Source organism: Lindgomyces ingoldianus (assembly GCF_010093535.1).
Source record: "Lindgomyces ingoldianus strain ATCC 200398 unplaced genomic scaffold BDR25scaffold_41, whole genome shotgun sequence".
NCBI lineage: Eukaryota > Fungi > Ascomycota > Dothideomycetes > Pleosporales > Lindgomycetaceae > Lindgomyces > Lindgomyces ingoldianus.
In genome coordinates this window covers 215769-232799 of record NW_022985202.1, presented here as the reverse complement: position 1 = coordinate 232799, position 17031 = coordinate 215769, and the positions used below count along the sequence as shown (strand labels likewise).

The 17031-nt window shown below is 47.1% G+C and overlaps 6 protein-coding genes across 6 annotated transcripts; 3 read left to right on the top strand and 3 right to left on the bottom strand.

Annotated features, from left to right (window-relative positions):
- Positions 1 to 181: 181 nt before the first annotated feature.
- On the bottom strand, positions 182 to 1639 carry BDR25DRAFT_360933 (uncharacterized protein; the record flags this gene model as incomplete). Its single annotated transcript, XM_033696328.1, has 11 exons — positions 182 to 265; positions 320 to 368; positions 407 to 490; positions 546 to 580; positions 636 to 729; positions 793 to 878; positions 961 to 1039; positions 1075 to 1134; positions 1172 to 1227; positions 1410 to 1486; positions 1585 to 1639. 11 exons carry the CDS (start codon positions 1637 to 1639, stop codon positions 182 to 184), a joined length of 759 nt encoding a protein of 252 aa, XP_033541870.1.
- BDR25DRAFT_306883 (uncharacterized protein) lies at positions 1616 to 2671 on the bottom strand. The gene is made up of 5 exons (XM_033690729.1): positions 2580 to 2671; positions 2334 to 2529; positions 2188 to 2274; positions 1880 to 2130; positions 1616 to 1814 (listed from the first exon to the last, which is right to left on the bottom strand). The coding sequence occupies exons 1-5, from the start codon at positions 2589 to 2591 to the stop codon at positions 1710 to 1712; spliced, it is 651 nt and encodes a 216-aa protein (XP_033541869.1). The 5' UTR covers positions 2592 to 2671; the 3' UTR covers positions 1616 to 1709.
- Positions 2672 to 2794: 123 nt separating this feature from the next.
- On the top strand, positions 2795 to 4737 carry BDR25DRAFT_380092 (uncharacterized protein). The gene is made up of 2 exons (XM_033697652.1): positions 2795 to 4457; positions 4513 to 4737. The coding sequence occupies exons 1-2, from the start codon at positions 2847 to 2849 to the stop codon at positions 4594 to 4596; spliced, it is 1695 nt and encodes a 564-aa protein (XP_033541868.1). The 5' UTR covers positions 2795 to 2846; the 3' UTR covers positions 4597 to 4737.
- A 4310-nt stretch (positions 4738 to 9047) lies between these two features.
- BDR25DRAFT_318739 (uncharacterized protein) lies at positions 9048 to 10314 on the top strand (the record flags this gene model as incomplete). The annotated part of the gene is made up of 5 exons (XM_033691768.1): positions 9048 to 9245; positions 9296 to 9355; positions 9415 to 9597; positions 9872 to 9981; positions 10029 to 10314. The coding sequence occupies 5 exons, from the start codon at positions 9048 to 9050 to the stop codon at positions 10312 to 10314; spliced, it is 837 nt and encodes a 278-aa protein (XP_033541867.1).
- A 1915-nt stretch (positions 10315 to 12229) lies between these two features.
- On the top strand, positions 12230 to 12676 carry BDR25DRAFT_318738 (uncharacterized protein; the record flags this gene model as incomplete). Its single annotated transcript, XM_033691767.1, has 1 exon — positions 12230 to 12676. The coding sequence occupies one exon, from the start codon at positions 12230 to 12232 to the stop codon at positions 12674 to 12676; it is 447 nt and encodes a 148-aa protein (XP_033541866.1).
- Positions 12677 to 13222: 546 nt separating this feature from the next.
- On the bottom strand, positions 13223 to 16475 carry BDR25DRAFT_360930 (uncharacterized protein; the record flags this gene model as incomplete). Its single annotated transcript, XM_033696327.1, has 22 exons — positions 13223 to 13268; positions 13383 to 13432; positions 13470 to 13547; positions 13601 to 13657; positions 13712 to 13859; positions 13886 to 13932; positions 14032 to 14110; positions 14153 to 14185; positions 14240 to 14283; positions 14319 to 14550; positions 14651 to 14739; positions 14777 to 14874; positions 14909 to 14966; positions 15024 to 15225; positions 15288 to 15400; positions 15489 to 15585; positions 15645 to 15754; positions 15861 to 15918; positions 15972 to 16224; positions 16263 to 16308; positions 16363 to 16419; positions 16470 to 16475. The coding sequence occupies 22 exons, from the start codon at positions 16473 to 16475 to the stop codon at positions 13223 to 13225; spliced, it is 2001 nt and encodes a 666-aa protein (XP_033541865.1).
- Between the last annotated feature and the right edge of the window lie 556 nt (positions 16476 to 17031).

The following is a 17031-nucleotide window of genomic DNA, read 5'->3' as shown; positions in this document are numbered from 1 at the left end:
GAACCAACCAGGCTGTTCTACGCAGAAGCATGAAGGCGAGGAAATATACAGATTCACAGTACTAACGCATACCTCTGTATACGCCTTTTTGCCACGCTTAAGTCACTCTGCTTGCGCACAAATTAGCAAATAGATAGGGTTTGTATGGACTAAATACATACTTTTTCTCCTACCACTTCATCTACCATACCCAGACCGTACTAACAGCCTGGATTCTCTTAGGGATGCCCTTGATGGGGTTGTCAATGTGGCCTGAGGAATCCGCCTCTAGGCGTTTTGCGAGCAGTTATCGAACCTCTCTATTAATTGCTCTGCATACTTGGTATTTAAGCTCTAGGTAGGGCTCCACAGTTCCCTCCTTTGGATCTCTTAGAAATGTTTAATAGAATTGAGCTTTGGAAAATACGGAGGCCATTTAATTGCTTTGACATCATGCACTAAGAGCTTCTTTAGAGCTCCCTTGAAAGGCATAGGACTACGCTTGCATGCGCTTCCCATCTCTTACCAGTGTTGTACACCACCTGCAAATTCTTAGCGATCACGACTTTCTTGACTTCATTCTCTCCGCAGGTGAGAATGGCTACTCTGAGGTGCGGTGCTCTCCCTTAGTTGCACGATTAGCTAAAGTATCTGACCGGGGGTGGCGCTTTCTCTGAGGGTAAATCGCGGTTATTGATTGGAGAGGGGTGCGGCGCTCGGCAATTTAGTGGTGGCGAAAATGTGCACAAGCTTTTGCGCAGGCACTGTTTATTCGGCTGCTATCCGTTTAGCTAAGACAGCCACCTGCTCTACCTATCGTGCTCGTCTGCGGCGAGGCTGAGAAGGCTAAGGACGGTCAAAAGCGAGCAGCACACTGTCTGATGTGCTTTGCTGGCTGGCTGCGTCTCTTAACAAATGAGCTTAGAACCAGTCTATAACGTAATGTTATCTAGAATCTTCGAATTTATGCTTCATGTGTACCAATCCCCTAGCTAATGGGTATATATAATGCCCGTATGGCACCGTGATGCTATTGGATGAAGGGGGAGAATACATGGACCTTGCACCGATGGCCAGACTTAAGGCATGTAAGACTTGATATCGACTTTCCTAGCTAGCGGAGGAAAACTGTGCTTTGTACAGAGAATAGATGTGCTGAGATGGGTCTTAGCGTGCAAGCCGCTGCTGTAACTGATAGCTTTGTGAGGTTAGTTGCGAGCCTGTCGAGCGGCACAGGGTATAAGCATACTAGGCGCTCGATCCCCATGAAGGAGTTAATATTTAGTGTTGAAGATGGAGATCTAATAGGTAGAAACCTACCCGAAATAAGCGGAGAGACTCTTTAAAACGCCATGTATGAAAGATGCTATAGTTTAAAGCAGGGTTATATATTTGCCAGAGGATTCGGTCCTAAAGGAAGCGACGAGCACCTTAAAGAAGATAGCAGGGAGGATGGCCGACCCGCTCTGGCTAGTGGGTTGTGAGCTCAAACTGCAATAGACTCGTACTGTGGCAAATTGTGTGTCCTAATAGTGGCTCTCTATTAGATATCTAAGGTGGTGCACTAAGACTTTAGTCTGTAAGCGGGGGTACACGCTAAGCCACCTGTTTCATTTAACATTGAGTGGGGAACCCGTTTTGGAATGTAAGACTTTGGCATGAAATGCGGAGAGTATATACAACGTTGTCCGAGAGACGTCTGTACTCTACTTTCTTTTTTGAAATTTCGTTCATTCGTCCACATCACCCATTACTTCGCCATCATCTTCTTCATCTTCTCCATCCTGCTCTGCCCACCACAGTGTCGGCCCAAGACCAGGTATCGCCATCGATCCCTAATAAAAAAAGTCAGCATCTCCCGTCTCCCATCTCCCCCGGTAAAGAGATCGAAAACACTCACGATAACTGTCCAAGCACTCCCCCTTTCATGCACCACATGCCCAGTCTCAGGATCCCTCCTCACTACCCCAGGCTTCTGATCCTCCCACTGCTCGCTCTCTACTCGGAATAGCGCTGGCTCTCCCTTGTCGAAAAATAGTTCTGTTCCGTCTTCCGTTTTCCAGACCCAGACGCCCTCGGCGCGCGAGAATGTCGAGTTTGGGGGAAGGTTCTCGGCGGGGATGTAGACTTCAGAGGTGAAGTCCAGGTCCACTAGGAGGGTGATCAGAGGGCAGTAAGGAAATGTTGGATAGGAAGGAGGGGTCGTACTGGTAATGCCATCTTGATCTGAATGCTTGATTTTGCCCGACAAGATCTCGCCACGAAATGGCCGAAATACCAGCATTCGAAATTCAACTACGGACCATAAGTTAGACTACATCAAAGCAAGCTGGAGCGAAGAGCCATAAATATACCAGTCACGTTAATAAGTCCTGTCCCGTGACCAATCATGCCGTCGGAAGCGCCCATCAGATCCCACACGCAAATGCATAGTCCTATATCATAGATGACCTTGTTCGAGTATTTAGCGTTGATAGCGTCTTTGACAGATTTCTCAGAGGAGAGCCCTAGGACGCTTGGTTTGAGCTGGACTAGGTCTTCGAGGGTGGTCTGTGTGATGATGAGTCGCCTGTGGTATGGATTTGGGACAGTAGTCTTACGAGGATAAACATGATTGCAGATTATGAGGATTCATGCTACGAAAGTTGTGGAAGCAGTGCTAGCTGGAACTTTCATTTTGGGTGAGAGCGAAAAGTGATGTTCACTCATCGTTGAGCAGAAATGACGAAGTTCATTGGTGCCTCGGCACGGACACGCTAAAATTTCCTTATCGATAACGTCAGTAAAGTTTCCCGTTCTTTTTGCGATCCATTAGCCTCTATACTTCACCAAACACCACCACGTAACATAAGCATGTGAAGCTATATATGGTTCCTCCAACTGCTAATCCGCGACATCCAGACATGACACCCTTCAAATTCCCACCACCACCGCCACCGCCGCCGAAAGCGACTGCGCCACCTCACGACGCGTCGGAGTATGCTTCAAGCCAGCGCGGAGGGCTTGGGAACTTTCGAGGACGAGGATTGAGCCGGGGTCGGGGTCAAGGCCATGGCGGTGGTCGCGGGAATAACTTTAGAGGAAATTCAGGGAGCGGACATGGCCATAATGAGGGCCGGAACGCTCAAGCAACTGGTGGCTGGAGATCAGGCCAACATTCCAATGGACAGGACTATCAGAACTATGGGCAACACCAGTCTTTTGATCCTCAATCAAGCGCAACGCCAAATTCTTCCTTTGGGCCATACGTGAATCCGCTCTGGACAAGCCAAGTGCAGATGGCGCAGCCGCAGATAAATCCTGCGGCATTCGGCCAGGCATTGACAATGCCTACCACAGCTGCGCTTGCGAATCACCCACCCAACGGAGCCCCTGCGCCTCAGATGCCGCAGTCACCACCGCCCCAGAAATACCTTCAACAGCATTCGCCGCCACAGCAAATACATGGGAGGAAGCGGAAGCGGACCGAGCGAGCTACAAATTGGAGAGCAGAGAGCGTCGCGAACCCGGCTCAGAATTCGCAGCTACCAGCTCAGAAACCACAGAAAGCCAAAGCCGCTGTCGCCCCATCTGTGCCAAGTTTTGGGTTCATATTACCCACTCCCAAGAAGTCCCCAGTCGCCGGTTCCCCCAAAGCCAAGCCTTGGCCCGATTTAAACAAGCGTAAAGTACACTTGGGTCTCACGGCACAGAACAAGCTAGAGCCAGAGAGCAGCAGCGATGAAGAGGTTGATGAGGAAGCGGTATTCGCCGCAAAGATTACGGGAATGGTATTCGAGCATGACGGGCAAACGATATCGTTGCAAACCCCAGCAGAACTTGTTGCCTGGAGGAAAGATAGGAAGAAACACTACCCTACAAGGACAAGGATTGAAGAGAAAACAAGAGAAGCTGCTGAGAGGAGGGCGAGCGAATTGGAATTTCTGAGGAGGATCAAGAAGGGGACAACAAATAAGACTGAAGGTAATCACCATGGTTCAGATGTAGTCGAGCCACCTCCAACTAGGGAACAAAAGAGCTCAGAAAAACACACCTATGATTTTGGTGAGCTGCAGAGGAACCTAGGGGAGCAAATTCTTGAGGATGTGTTAACAAAGCCGGCGATACTTCTACCTGAACTGGCAGGCAACAAGCCCAAGACTGCCGACCTTGGTCCTGGCTATACCAGCGAAACCGAGCCAAAGGAGGAAACTAGCTCTGAATTTGAGGAATCATCTGTAGTATCGAGCTTGGAGGGGTCTTCTGATGGCCTGGACTCGGACGATAGCGATGCAGCACCAGAGGAGCAATCGTCGAAGACAGTTATTGCTCCTACCGTTGTGCCACTAGAGCCTGCGAAATTTGGGAGACCACTGAGGAAGAAAGATCATTCCACAGAATGCGTGCAGTGGAAACGGTACGGCAAATGCAATTATGGCAATCAGTGCAAATGGCCCCACCCACCGAAGGTAGAAAAGAAGGCGGGTTTGTTCGAAACGGTATATGAATCCAGTTGTCTACCCGCTTGCAGAGCTCGTGCTGATTGTCCTTTAGCTAGTGGAGCAGGAGAAGCGACAAGCAGATCAATTAGCACTCGATGCTATCAAATATCTCGGCCGGCACGGGTTCTTGGGTTAAAAAATTGCACTGAGCAATTAGGGGACGTATGGCCCTGAATGCGCCCATGGATACCTGAGCGCCGGCTATCCAATTTCTACAGGCCTTTGTGTATCTGCGAGCTGCTTGTATTCCACGCTTCCAGCCTCTATTTGAATCGGGGCATCTGCTAGCTCGGTTGGATGCGTGTATGATGGCAATTCCACCCGTTCCTGATAACATTGGCCTCTTTTCCTCCTGTACCATATCAGCCCTACTATAACACTCAAAATAGCCAGTACCCCGACCGAGACGCCAACACCAATGCCAGTCTTAGTCGAGCTGTTATTTCTGCCAGATGGAGGAGTTGCTGAAGAAATATTTGAAGGTAATATCTGAGTTGACGTTACTGACAATGAGCTGGCCGATATTACTATAGCCGTGCTCGATACACTTCCGGAACCCGTGGGTCTGACCCCAACCGTCATAGAAATCGAAGGGAATCCAAGATCCAGAAGTCTGTTTCGTGAGTTATCTGCCGTGCAACATCCACCATCCTGACAGCAGTATTTCCCACCATCGCAGCGCCACACTGCTTCGCCTTCTTCCGGGAGCTCTGGGAAGAAATATCAGCACCATTCACTCATCATGTAACCCCCTTCCCTATCCCTATTCCTTCCCGTGAACACATCACATCACCAGCTGCTCCTCACGCCGTTACTGCAAACCTGAAAGTCGAGACTCACCAGCAACACAGAATCCTCCACATTCTTCTGCTTTCCAAGTTTTATCCGTGCAAGTCCCCCGAATGTATAATCCATTACTCGACACATCGCTGCCATTTCTACTCTCCGGCCTCATGCAGAGTTTGTTGGAAGTGCAGTAGAAGCCCAGTTCGCAGCATATGCTATTTGAAGCAGACGGATTGCAGGGCTGGTCGTTGGATACATTTCCGGCAGGCGTGTAGCATAAAGCATGTGCTGCTGGAATGGAGAAGGTGAAGTAGCTGAGGGTGTATATGGAAATGGGAAGTAGCGGGATCATGACGAGCCGGCAACGGTGGAGAATTGTGTAGAAGTTGCTCCAAGCAGCTATACCCGCGACAGCGACAATGGGAGCTTTTGGGTGAATCGAATCGTACGGAGTACCAGCATTGGTGCGCGAACCGAATCTCAATCCTTTCGCACGATATGACAAAGGTATAGCAAGGGTGTTATGCACCCTGTTGGCTGAGTATGAGATTAGACCTCAACGACATGGGGACGGGGCGTAAATCTTTTGATTAATTAGTCCTAATAGTTTCCGTTTGGGGTCGGGCTGATTTTGAGGTTCTGCAGCAAAATATCGGCACGACGCGCATCTATGCGCCACTCAGCTCCTCAATTAATTTTTTTAAACAATTCAGTGAGGCAGTGACACCCATTCTTCTCTTTGCCATACACGTAGTACCATAGAAAGACAATCTACAAGTGATCTTTAAAACTTTGGCGTTCATAGATCAGTGCCGTGTCCGTAGCCCCTAGCCCCTGGCCCCTAGCTATGATCACGGTTGTTACGCCCGGCTGCAAAAAAGGGGTCGAAAAGTTATGGGGTTTTCGATTTTGGTTTGGGATACTTAATACGGCGGTTAGCGGTGTATTGACTGATTTAAGTGAAACGAGGGAAATAAACTCTGTAGAATGGTTTTACAGCAGCAGCAGGATATTTTAGATGTGAAGGATGACGTTGGAGTAGTGTTAGTATATTTGGGTTTCTTGAGAAGGGTGGGCCAAGAGCGCAGCGGTGCCGTGAAATGTCGGAGGGCAGCTGTTGTTCAAGTGGCCTAAGTGCTGATGAAAATGGCAAGATATGGTTAGTGGAAGATTCGCTAATGGGCCTCGCTTGATTGGTTCAAAATGCCAAGAGCCGGAGAAGCTAGTCTTGGAATGAAGAGGTTCTCTTGTGGGCATTCCTTCCCGCTGTCCCAACCTCCACTCTTCAAATCATCCACCCCTAAACGGGTTAAAACCTGCAAGGACATCGAGAAATCGTTTTCTTCTATCTATGATCCCCGTTATAGAGCATTCCAAGTGCTTCCTGATCTCTTATGTTTCCTGCTTTTGCGAGAGACTGTCATGCAGCTCAGAGCCTCATGGAAGAGCGCAAGTGACTTCTTCGCTCAAGCGAGCTACATTTATTCCATCAAACATCACCCAACAACCCCTTCTACCTAGATTAGTTACGCAGATGCGCCTTACATTAATGAGTCTCCTTTGTTACGAAGTAGATGGGTTTGCATTGCAGCGACTTTTCTATTACTACCAACCTCCCTGCGGTCATCGAATCCTTTATTATGGTAAGGATGTGAGGATGTGAGGATCAGCCTGGAGGTATGAAGGTGTCTTGTATAGGCGTAGACAATTCTGCACTCTTCCATTTGTTTTGGTGATATAAAGAATAGCCCCGACCCGCATCTATAGGTATGTGTTTAGCTTCTCCGGCAAACTCAATCAGAGCCTCTAAGTTCTCAGAAAGAGATCTATTCCGGAAAGGACTCGGTGTGGCAATATTCGCCAGGCTCACCTAGCTACGACGCTTTTAGTTAGCTTGCGCTACTTTCTCAACAATGCGAATCAATTGCTACCACCTACTGGAAGACTGACGCACGTATCAACATTACGTCATGTTATGGCTCCGTTAAAGATACCTTATTACATCATTGGCGAATCCCTAGCTGCAGCGAGGGTGGGAAAATAAGTAATTGCCCATGTTTCTACAGATGGTGAGAATTCAGAACCGCAGGTAGAGGTTTTTGCCAGCCCCTTGGACACGGAAAGACACAATTGGCAAAGCAGATGGGCGACTTCCCTGCCTGTTCAACTAATTACTGTAAACTGTGCTCAGATACGCAGCGGGACCTAGCTATTTAGATCAGAGGCCGGAAGAAGGGTCACAGCTGAAAATTTTCCTCTCTGGGAACGACGGGCAAATATCGGTCATGTTCTTGTACGAATTTGACAAACTTCCACGGAGGCCTAGCGGTCACTTCTAACCTTTGCATGGACGGTAATGTACATGAATACAGAGACACAGAAAATGAGTTGGCTGGCGACAGGTTACTGCGGACGGAGTAATCGCAACGGAGACTGTAGGAGGCCCATCTAGATCCTCGTGAAGAAGCTGAGATATGAAGTCATGCGCAGTTTCTATGGTCGAAAAATGAGGCTCAAGACGGACAAAGAGAAGGAAAGGTGAAGCCCTCACCTCTACAAGGATAACTCTAAAATCGTTCAGTGGGAACTTCCTGGTACGCCATCCCCCGAAATCTTAACTCATATAGGCAGCGTTTCCTTCCTGAAACAATTTGACCTTTCCTTTCTTTCCTTTCTCCTCCAAAGAACAGGTCGTCGTGGCTCACAAATTCATGCTCCAATGTGGCGACTTCATCAACAAAGTCAAGAAACAATCGCCGGAGGAATACACAGCTATTAATGGTGATGTGACCTAGGAACGAAATGAAGGTCCATTCGAGAAATTTGGGGTCAACATTATGCCGCTTGCACACAATAGGCACGATATTGGTGTGCTACGAAAGGTGGAGATATCCCAAAGGCTGGGAGCAGAGGAGCTAGACACGTCAGCCAATGGAGATGCTTCAAAGACAATATTCGGACATGAGGCTTTAGTAGGAGCACAGAGACAATTAGTCTCTCTTCCATGTCGGCAGGGCCATGTTAAACAATACCCCACTTGGACGCCGTGGCCAGTGGCTAGGTTTCTCAAATATGGGTTAATCCTTTGCTAGATATACTGCATTCCTAGTTCAATCTCCTCGTACTTTGACTAGGGTTGCTTACACTCGTGAAGCTCTTAATCCCTTCACACAACGACACCAAGTGTGCAATTACGATGCCTCTCAAATTACTTTCGCTCTATTTACGATCCCAGATTCTGCTAATCACTTTATATGGTAACTCCATTGCTCCCTTAGCCATCTCTTATGGAGAATATGCCATAACAGAATTCTTAGCCATCGCAAACTTGGTCTGCACGCAGGATTTCCTTTACCATAAGTTGCCAGTAGGAACATGTCGAATGAGAATTCATAGTAAGTCAATTAGAATTAATCGACTAGGCAAGTCAGGAAGGATTAATATACAAAGGCAATGTTCAGTTTCCCAGCTACCTTTAGGATCTGCGCTGCGTGGTGTTGCATCTTGTCTTGTGACATTATCTCCACAAGTAGTTCCTGCCTCTTTCACCTGCCACACCTTCTCTCGGCCTTGATAAACCAGGCCAGGACGGGTAATTGCGGCGATTCTGGGAACGCGCCGACGCGTGAAAATGGTCGTGGCCTTAATCCAACTAAAAAAAACCACCGCGCGCAAATTTCCTGGCCTCAGTTGCTCTCTCTTCATCCTCCTCCCCTCTACCTTCTAACTTCGCCTCTACCCTCCTGCGCCTGTGATATTGCAACCCCAACACAATTCCGTTACAAGCCACTAGCATCCGCAATGCAACCCAAGGTATTTCTATTCTTGGCCTCTGCCCTTCTCGGAGTGGGGGGCGCCGTCGCGGCTCCAGAGGAGAATGCTCCAACCACTCTCGTGAGTGTGGTTGCGGCTGCTTCAAGTATCATCGCACCCACCATCCCATTGTTTCCTAGCCCAAGTTGCAGCGATTGCCACATGAGGTTCTGGCATTGTATTGACGTGAGTCGGACACAGCTTTGAATCCTCACTCACGCTAATACTCTTAAAAGAGCTGCCGTTCCCAAGATTGCTACATCGAGTGCAACTGCAAGCTCTGTGGAAACAAGCATGTAAGTCCCTATTGACACAGTGACGAGAAAACAGTCACCCTTTCTGACCTTTTCATCAGTGTGAGCGCGACTGTGGCTATACTGACTGTTGCGCTGTTGCCAATACTGCTGCTCCACGTGAACTTGCGGCCGCACCTGAGGTTGGTGCTGTTGCTGAATTGCAGGATATTCATACGCCTGATGACAAATCTCTGTCCACATACTGTCAAGTATGCAGTGATGCGGCTATCGAATGCATGAAGGTAAGTGAGCCTAGAAGTATCTAGCAACACTGAGCTAGTTACCGCATCATCGGAGCGGCCTTTGCTGATACAGCCTAGAAATGCCCCAAGGGAAGAACCTGTGACTGCAGGAAGGAAGTTTGCTATATCCCAGAGTGTCGAAGCACAAAGTGTGCGGGTTCAGGAGGCTGCAGGTTTGGACCGCAACCAGGCGGCGGATCCACTCGTCGAAGACACCCTCTACTAGCCCACGCCCCCATCTCCTCGACGCAGGCGACCAGCTCTGATATGTTAGATTGCGGAGAGTGTCACCAGACATTCATCAATTGCATGTTGGATTGTGATCCTTACTCCCGTAAGGATTGTAAACTCAAGTGCAACGCCGAGGCCTGCTCAGATCAGTTTGTATGTACTTCATGGTGACTTGCTAGATTTGTCTAACAATCCTGAAGTGCGCAGAGAGCTGTGGATATACGAGCAAGTGCAATAGCCAGAATGTCTCCCGTCGCGATGAGTCATCAAAATGTATCGAAAAGTACAATGCTTTTGCAGCCTGCAGCCTCCATTGCACGACCGCCAAATGCCACAGCAAATGTTGGGCCGATTTGTGCAAAGATTCTCCCATCAACGAGTGCAGCTGGGGGGATCTCTGCCACGGCAGGCCTGTCCAACGAGTCGTCTCCACCCTCCCCGGTTCCAACTGCGGTCACTGTGTGGAGATACAGCAAGATTGTATGAGGGAATGTGGTTTCAGCAATAAATGCGCGGAGAAGTGCTACTGCAAGTTGTGCGGCGATGGCTTTGTAAGTGCATTTCTTTCCTCCATTCTCGTGTGACAGACACTAAGTTATCCCCAGTGCTATAACCACTGTGGTTTCAACAAGTGCAGGTGGGAAAAAGGCCTCGGTGGAGAGGAAGCTGTCTCTACTAATCTTAACGCAACCATATGTGGGCATGCCTGATCAGCACGAATGTTAGGCTTGTGATACTGAGTTATTGACGGCTATGTCATTGCTACATTTCGCATGATTCCTCGCATCCGTAACCGAGCGAATCTTAGAGCCATCGTGTCTTTAGCAACATGCATTAATCCCATGAAGGTGGATTTCGGAAAAGGCTATGTAGAGTAGTAGGGAACTTCATGTCGAAATATCAACCTTGCAAGCTTCCGTACTGTGAATGATAAAGCATGTTAGGGAATAGGACAGCTTGGTAAACTAACGAAGACCCTATGTTAAGCATATGTGTACTCATATAGATTTAAGAGTAAGGTCGCATATAGGAATAAAAGTATTTGAGGGTGAAAGAAAGTCTAAAGGTATAAGCGAAGTTACCTTGGAAGGCGATTTTGACTTGGTTGCTTGAGATGAAATCGAACCATGCTTTCCTCTGGTATCTCTTGTTCATCTTTGTCGAGTATTTAAATACGACCACGTCGCCAATTTCTATAGGGAAACCCAGCCACTACAATATCAGACTTGCGACTAGTTGCTTCACTAAAACAATCCAATTCCTATCCCTCACAATCACTATGACTATATAGCAATCCGCCCCCCATCTCCAAAGTCTTTCCTCACCATCCTCGTCCCTCTTTCCTCTAGACTCGATGCCTTCAACACTATCACCGTCCTCCTCCTGTCCCTTTACTCCTATAAAACCCTCACCTAGTACCAAAATAGTAACACAGCGACTACAAACTCCCCACTGTCATCTTTATGTGGTCTTTCTTCCTCGCTGCTATGCGCATCAACATCCAGATCTTCTTGATCCGGCAGATTGTCCGTCAGATTAAGTAGCATCTCCGTTCACCAGTGGCTGGGCTTAAGGTAGCACTATGGAGGGTAAGGGTTATGGTGGTGGGGCTATAGATCGGGGAGTTTGTGGCGGAGGAGGTGGTGTGGCAAGAAAATAAATAAGGAAGGTTGGGGCGGCAAGAAGGGTGGTGGGCGATGAGGGGGTTGGTTGGGTGGGCTGAGAATAGGATGAGGGGGAAAATAAGGAGTTTAGATGTATTGAGGAACTGGAGGGGTTGAATTGGGATGGGATGAAGTTCAGAGTTGGTCGTCTGGCAGTGCAGTTAGGAGAGTTCCTTTCAGGGACGTCCACATGTACTTGTCTGTCTCTTTTCTACTCAGAATTACGACTAGATTCCGAGATCTCGCTAAATTAATCCAGCCCTTAAAATGAACGCCACCGGAGCCCATGGTACTATTTTCGAGAATTATGGCGGGGGTGCTTACAAGGACTTTTTGTGTGGGGCTGTGTTTATGAGTATTTTTTGGCGTGCGCTATACCGTTTGTGTGTAGAATTCGGACTAACCGCTGTTGCTTCCATGTCACTGGTTTTGAATTACCTTCAATCCCAGGGTGCGTTCGTTCTGGATTGATGAAAGCTCGACATAAGGGAAACCTCAATTCCCCTTCAACAAGCTTCGCCACTGCCTTTCCTTTCCCCCAGCAACGCAAGAACAGTATCTACAAGGAATCAGTACTTGCCTACTGCATTATCTTGAATGCTTCTACGAATGGAAGCTATGACCCGCTGCAATCACTGCAACTCCAGAGCAGAGTGTCAAAAACTCTCAACCTCTGAGACGAAAATCTCCCGCTCCAGACACATCTCCACCTAAAAGAACACGAAAACGCAGTCATCATGCTTACTATAGCAAACACAGTCAAGTTTGCCATTCGGTGTATACTCAGCCACATCCTATTCGTCGTCTGCATCAAAATCACCGTATTTTTGGTCGGTCAGCTGCCGGGAAAGCCTTTTATCGTCTATGCCTGGTTACATGTTCTACTCCGAGGGCTATGGTACTGCCAAAATCTCTATGAGAGGAGCCAGCGCAAGTCCGTTACCTGGGAAGATTTCGCATCTCTCGACAAAAGGGCTAGAAAATTAGAGAAAGAATCCGCGGCCAATATAGAGAAGCTTAAGGAGCTCAAGGAAAAAGTGGCGGAATTAAGGTCTTGGGTCATGGTTGATAAGATTGCTAGTGAACTTGGGATACTCGACGATCTTGGAATGGACGATAAGGCGAAAATCTCTCAGTCCAACGAGCTTTCGGCACACCAAGTCATCGAGACATTTCACCGCTAGAGGAATATACCCAACGACGTCCTTACAGAAGCCTCAAAGTGAGTTTATACCAGTAGTTTCTAGATTGATCACTGATGCATGTCTTCAAGGAATCATTTTCGCTGCGTTAAAAGAAAACTGCCTCAGCCTGCCCCAGCACCAACCGTTCGCCATCCAATCAAACCATTCGTTATTTCAAGAAGTTCGCAGATCGAAACTCTTCAACCTCATCAACAGTGCCGACTATAGCATGCCAGCGGATCTGTTCATCTACCGAGTGCTCGCTTGTGCCACCATCATCTTTACTACGTTCATCATCTGCAACATCATCACCAACACGACAACCCTCATCATCTTCAAAGGCGTCGTGGCTCTGACTATTTCATTCACTATTGCGCGCATGGCAAACGAAGGGACTGGCGATGCAATAATATTCTCCTTTCACTATGTCCAGAACGTCGCTCCCGAAGCTGGGGCCTTGTTCAGGACTCCATTACTGAGCTGGTTGGACGGCGAGGGACGATAGGGCCTTAACGATAATAAGAGGCTGCATCTAAATTCTGGGCCTCACCCTCCTGGTTCCATGGTATCTGTGGATGGCTTTGTAAATTGCCTGAATGGTCCCGTGAGCCAACACTTTACAGGCTCACGTCGCAATCACTCCATAATTAATACAAGGCTAAGCCTTTTGCTACAGTTACTCATAACGCTTTTATTTCTATCTCACTCTGTTCGTGCAACTGTGCAATTGACCATATATACATAGTGCTTGCCGTTCTAGAGCCGATTTAGCGTGGCACTAGGTCCTTCTTACCTTCGCTGTATGTGTAGCCCCGCGATATCTGGTTACCTGGTTCCAAAAATTTGATTCCAGCCAGATCCCATCTCCGAACTGGTTCAATTTTGGACCCCTGGAGAAATCCTAGAAGGGGAATTTAATCAGACATGGATGGGTGTGGAGCCGTTAAAGAATAAGTGGCCCTTCTTCAACTTCCCATATCCCTAAAAAAGTCAAGTTATTCACTTCTCTCACGGAGTAAAACTAGATACATCCACCTTTGTCGCTACAAGCCTCCGCCTATCAGTGAGATATATGCTTCCCCGACTGGTCGAGTACATTCCGATTTTGTTCATTTTTTTCCTCTGAAGTATTCGAATGTGGATAGCGGAGGAGGCACCAAATTTCCAAATCAGGCGCAAACCTCTAGCGGAGGGGTAGCAGATGGAAACATGCGGAGAAAAGTGTAGAGAAGAAGAAGAATAGAGAAGAACATTGACTGTCATTTCAAATCCTTTCCGAAGGTGCCGAAATTTTTGGAGAGGTCAAATGTTAACGCCCAATCCCCAACTTTAGAAAGCTAGTTATGAGTATTCACAGGCAGCAATGGATTTACAGTAGCACCAATGCGAGATCTATCCACAAACTCTTTATCACTCTCCTCATTTTTGTGAGCTCTTTTCATGCCAAAGAAAAATGATCGAATAAGTCACTTTCACTCCCAAGATCCTTTCCCACCTTTCACCTCCGAACTTTCACGGAGGCGTCACGTTCTTCACATTGCTTCCCTACCATAATAAGACCACCTCATCTCTACCTTCTTCACTCTCTCTCCATCACCACAAAACACCTGCAAATCTGAAGCCCAACCAACACTAAACAAACAACCTTATTCGAGCCAACTGACAAATCCATCTCAGTCCAACTATATTCTATCCTACCAAAGATGCCATCAACAACTGATGCAATCGCCCTCGCTCTCTTCCGCTTCACGTACCTCCTCCTCCTCGTTATGTACCTCCTCTGTATCGTTACAGGATACAATCGACAAGATTGTATCGTTGGAGCTGTGGCGACAATGGCTGTAGCTGGGCTTTCGGAGGCGACGTATGCGTACCTGAGGAAGGAAGGGAAGCAGGATAAGTATATTGTCTGAGAAGTTGGGGAAAGGCTTAGCACACTTAGTACGTGCTGCAGCTTTTGACATGGTTCATGACGAAGGGGATATGGAGTTGGGGTTTTCGCGAAGCGCGTTCTGCGACAGGACTTCCCCGGTAAGCTCATGATAGGCTGTCCGTTTCACTCTCTGATGATCATATCAATTTCTGACACAATTGTAGAACCGATATACGGAGCTCAGTGCCAATATAAATCGACTTCCTTCCTTGCTCTGTACGCATTGGAGTCTTATTCGTGCGTGCTATCTTCATCCTTGCATTCACTTACGCGGTGATGTGATCCACACAACTAGGAACCGTTTTCCTTCTCAATTCCGCCGTCATATTGTTTCCCACTCTCGGCCCTTCCTTTACCCTAGCCATGGACAGAAGTTAACCGAGCCCTAGAGTTGTATAAAATTCCACCACGCACATGCACCTTCCCACACTCTTCCACATCTTCTGTTCCGACAACCTCTACATCCCACACTCCAACCCCTCTTCTCTCAAACCACCCCGCCATTCCCATCGTAATTTTATCCGCCAGGTCCAAACTCTGGATTCTGGCATCCATATATTTCTCTTCAACAAGGGGCTTAACTAGTTGTGTCCTTGAAGATTGAAACGGTGACATTCTTCAAGTGATCCCCCATCACAAAAGAGATATATTAAAGCGTATACTATTGTAGCCCCTGACCGATCAGTTATAATGCAGTGTCGTAGGTGGTATTCGTTAACCGATGATGTTGGTGATCCCCGCCTCTCATTGTCCAAAGCTGGCACTCGCGGAAGAAGCATGATAATGTGCATCTAGAGTGTGAAGCTAGCAGAAATTAGCGTTAGCAGGTTCGAGTTGCATGGCGCTGTAAAGCAGCGCGGTACGGGATAAAGCAATGACATTTAATGGTGCCCCAGCTGTCGCATTGACGGCTACAGTTTGGAGATAGTTCAAGTAGCCCACGCAGGCAAGAGATGTCGTAGACATGGCAATCAGGCTAGTGTTTCGCAACATGTGGGTTTGACGGTTCTCGGAGCTCATGTTATATGCAAATACTTGCCCCAAGATATACCTGAGATAGCTTTATTCGATTGGTACGGCGCCGCGATATGATTAGCGGCTTCTGCGGACTTTTCCGAGTGAGCTCCTTCTAACCGCGTTGGGTTCTAAGAGAGATGATCACGCTATTTTCAAGATTATTTTCAAGATCTAGGTTCGTCTAAGCCTCTTCGCAACGCAAGGTTAGTGCCGAAAACCAGGGTGCGGGTGTACAGTTGCAATTGGCTCCGCAAGGCGAAGGCGGCTTGAAGAAAAACTCCTAAAGTAGAACCTGCTTGTTCAAGCGAGAGTATTGAGCATTCAGCCATCTATACAATGTCAGACAATCTCAGGGGAGCGGGTAGACGGATTAGAGTTGCAGACCTACCGGTATTCTCCATTGGCGCTGGTGGTGAGAATGGCATACTTGAAGAAATCGATAACAGATCCGTTCCCGATTTGATCAATATTGGAAGTAGAAAGACTGATATTGGCCCATTTACAGTCGGAGGCTTGTGAATCAGGACCGAGCCAGGCGGCAACACTGTCGGAAAGAGCATCGAAGGAAACAGAAGACCAAAAAACCAGAGAACTCGGACTGAACACAAATGCCGAGCTAGTAAATCTCTAGCGGACTGAAATTCAAGGAAAACAAGTCATATATTTTCAATACGGAAAGTGGCTTTCGCCGGATGAGTCACCAGAGGAGTTGCGTGAACTCCCGGGATGCAGATACCGCGAGGGACATGGGAAAAACGTGAGCGAATCCGAATGGCGTGAAATTACTCAAACTCTGAGGAATGCTAGTATTGATCGAATTTTTTTTATTAGGGTATCAGCAACAGGCATGGCTGCAGCTAGCACTTTGGGAACTTAGAAAGCGAGGGAGGGAGAGCGGTGAGGGAATACTTTGAAGAAACGGTAGTGTTGAATAGGCTCCAACAGCTAGCTGCTTATAGTATTGTCAGATTAAAGCACTGTTTCTAGGCTTCCTAAGATGAATGATGGGTTTAGATATAATGTATAGGATAATTAATTAATTGTATTAATTAATATATAGTTCTGCTTGTGCGCAATTACTTATATCTAGATTATAATGCTGCTGCTATATATAGACACTAGCAACTTTTTTTTTTATCTAAAAAGTTACTTTTTATATGTATTACCTTCTTTTTATTTATATAAGTTTATTTAATTATATTTTACTTTTACTTTACTTTATTTATTAAGACTTGCCTTAGTAATACTATATATTAAGATAAGCTAGTTACACTATATAAATAGCTTTATAAATAGTATAAAGTATTTTAAGCTATTATTATTTAGCCTTTATACACTTACTTTATAAGTAATTTAGTAGTGTATAAACTATTTTATATAAAGTTTTATGCTAGAATAGTATAAA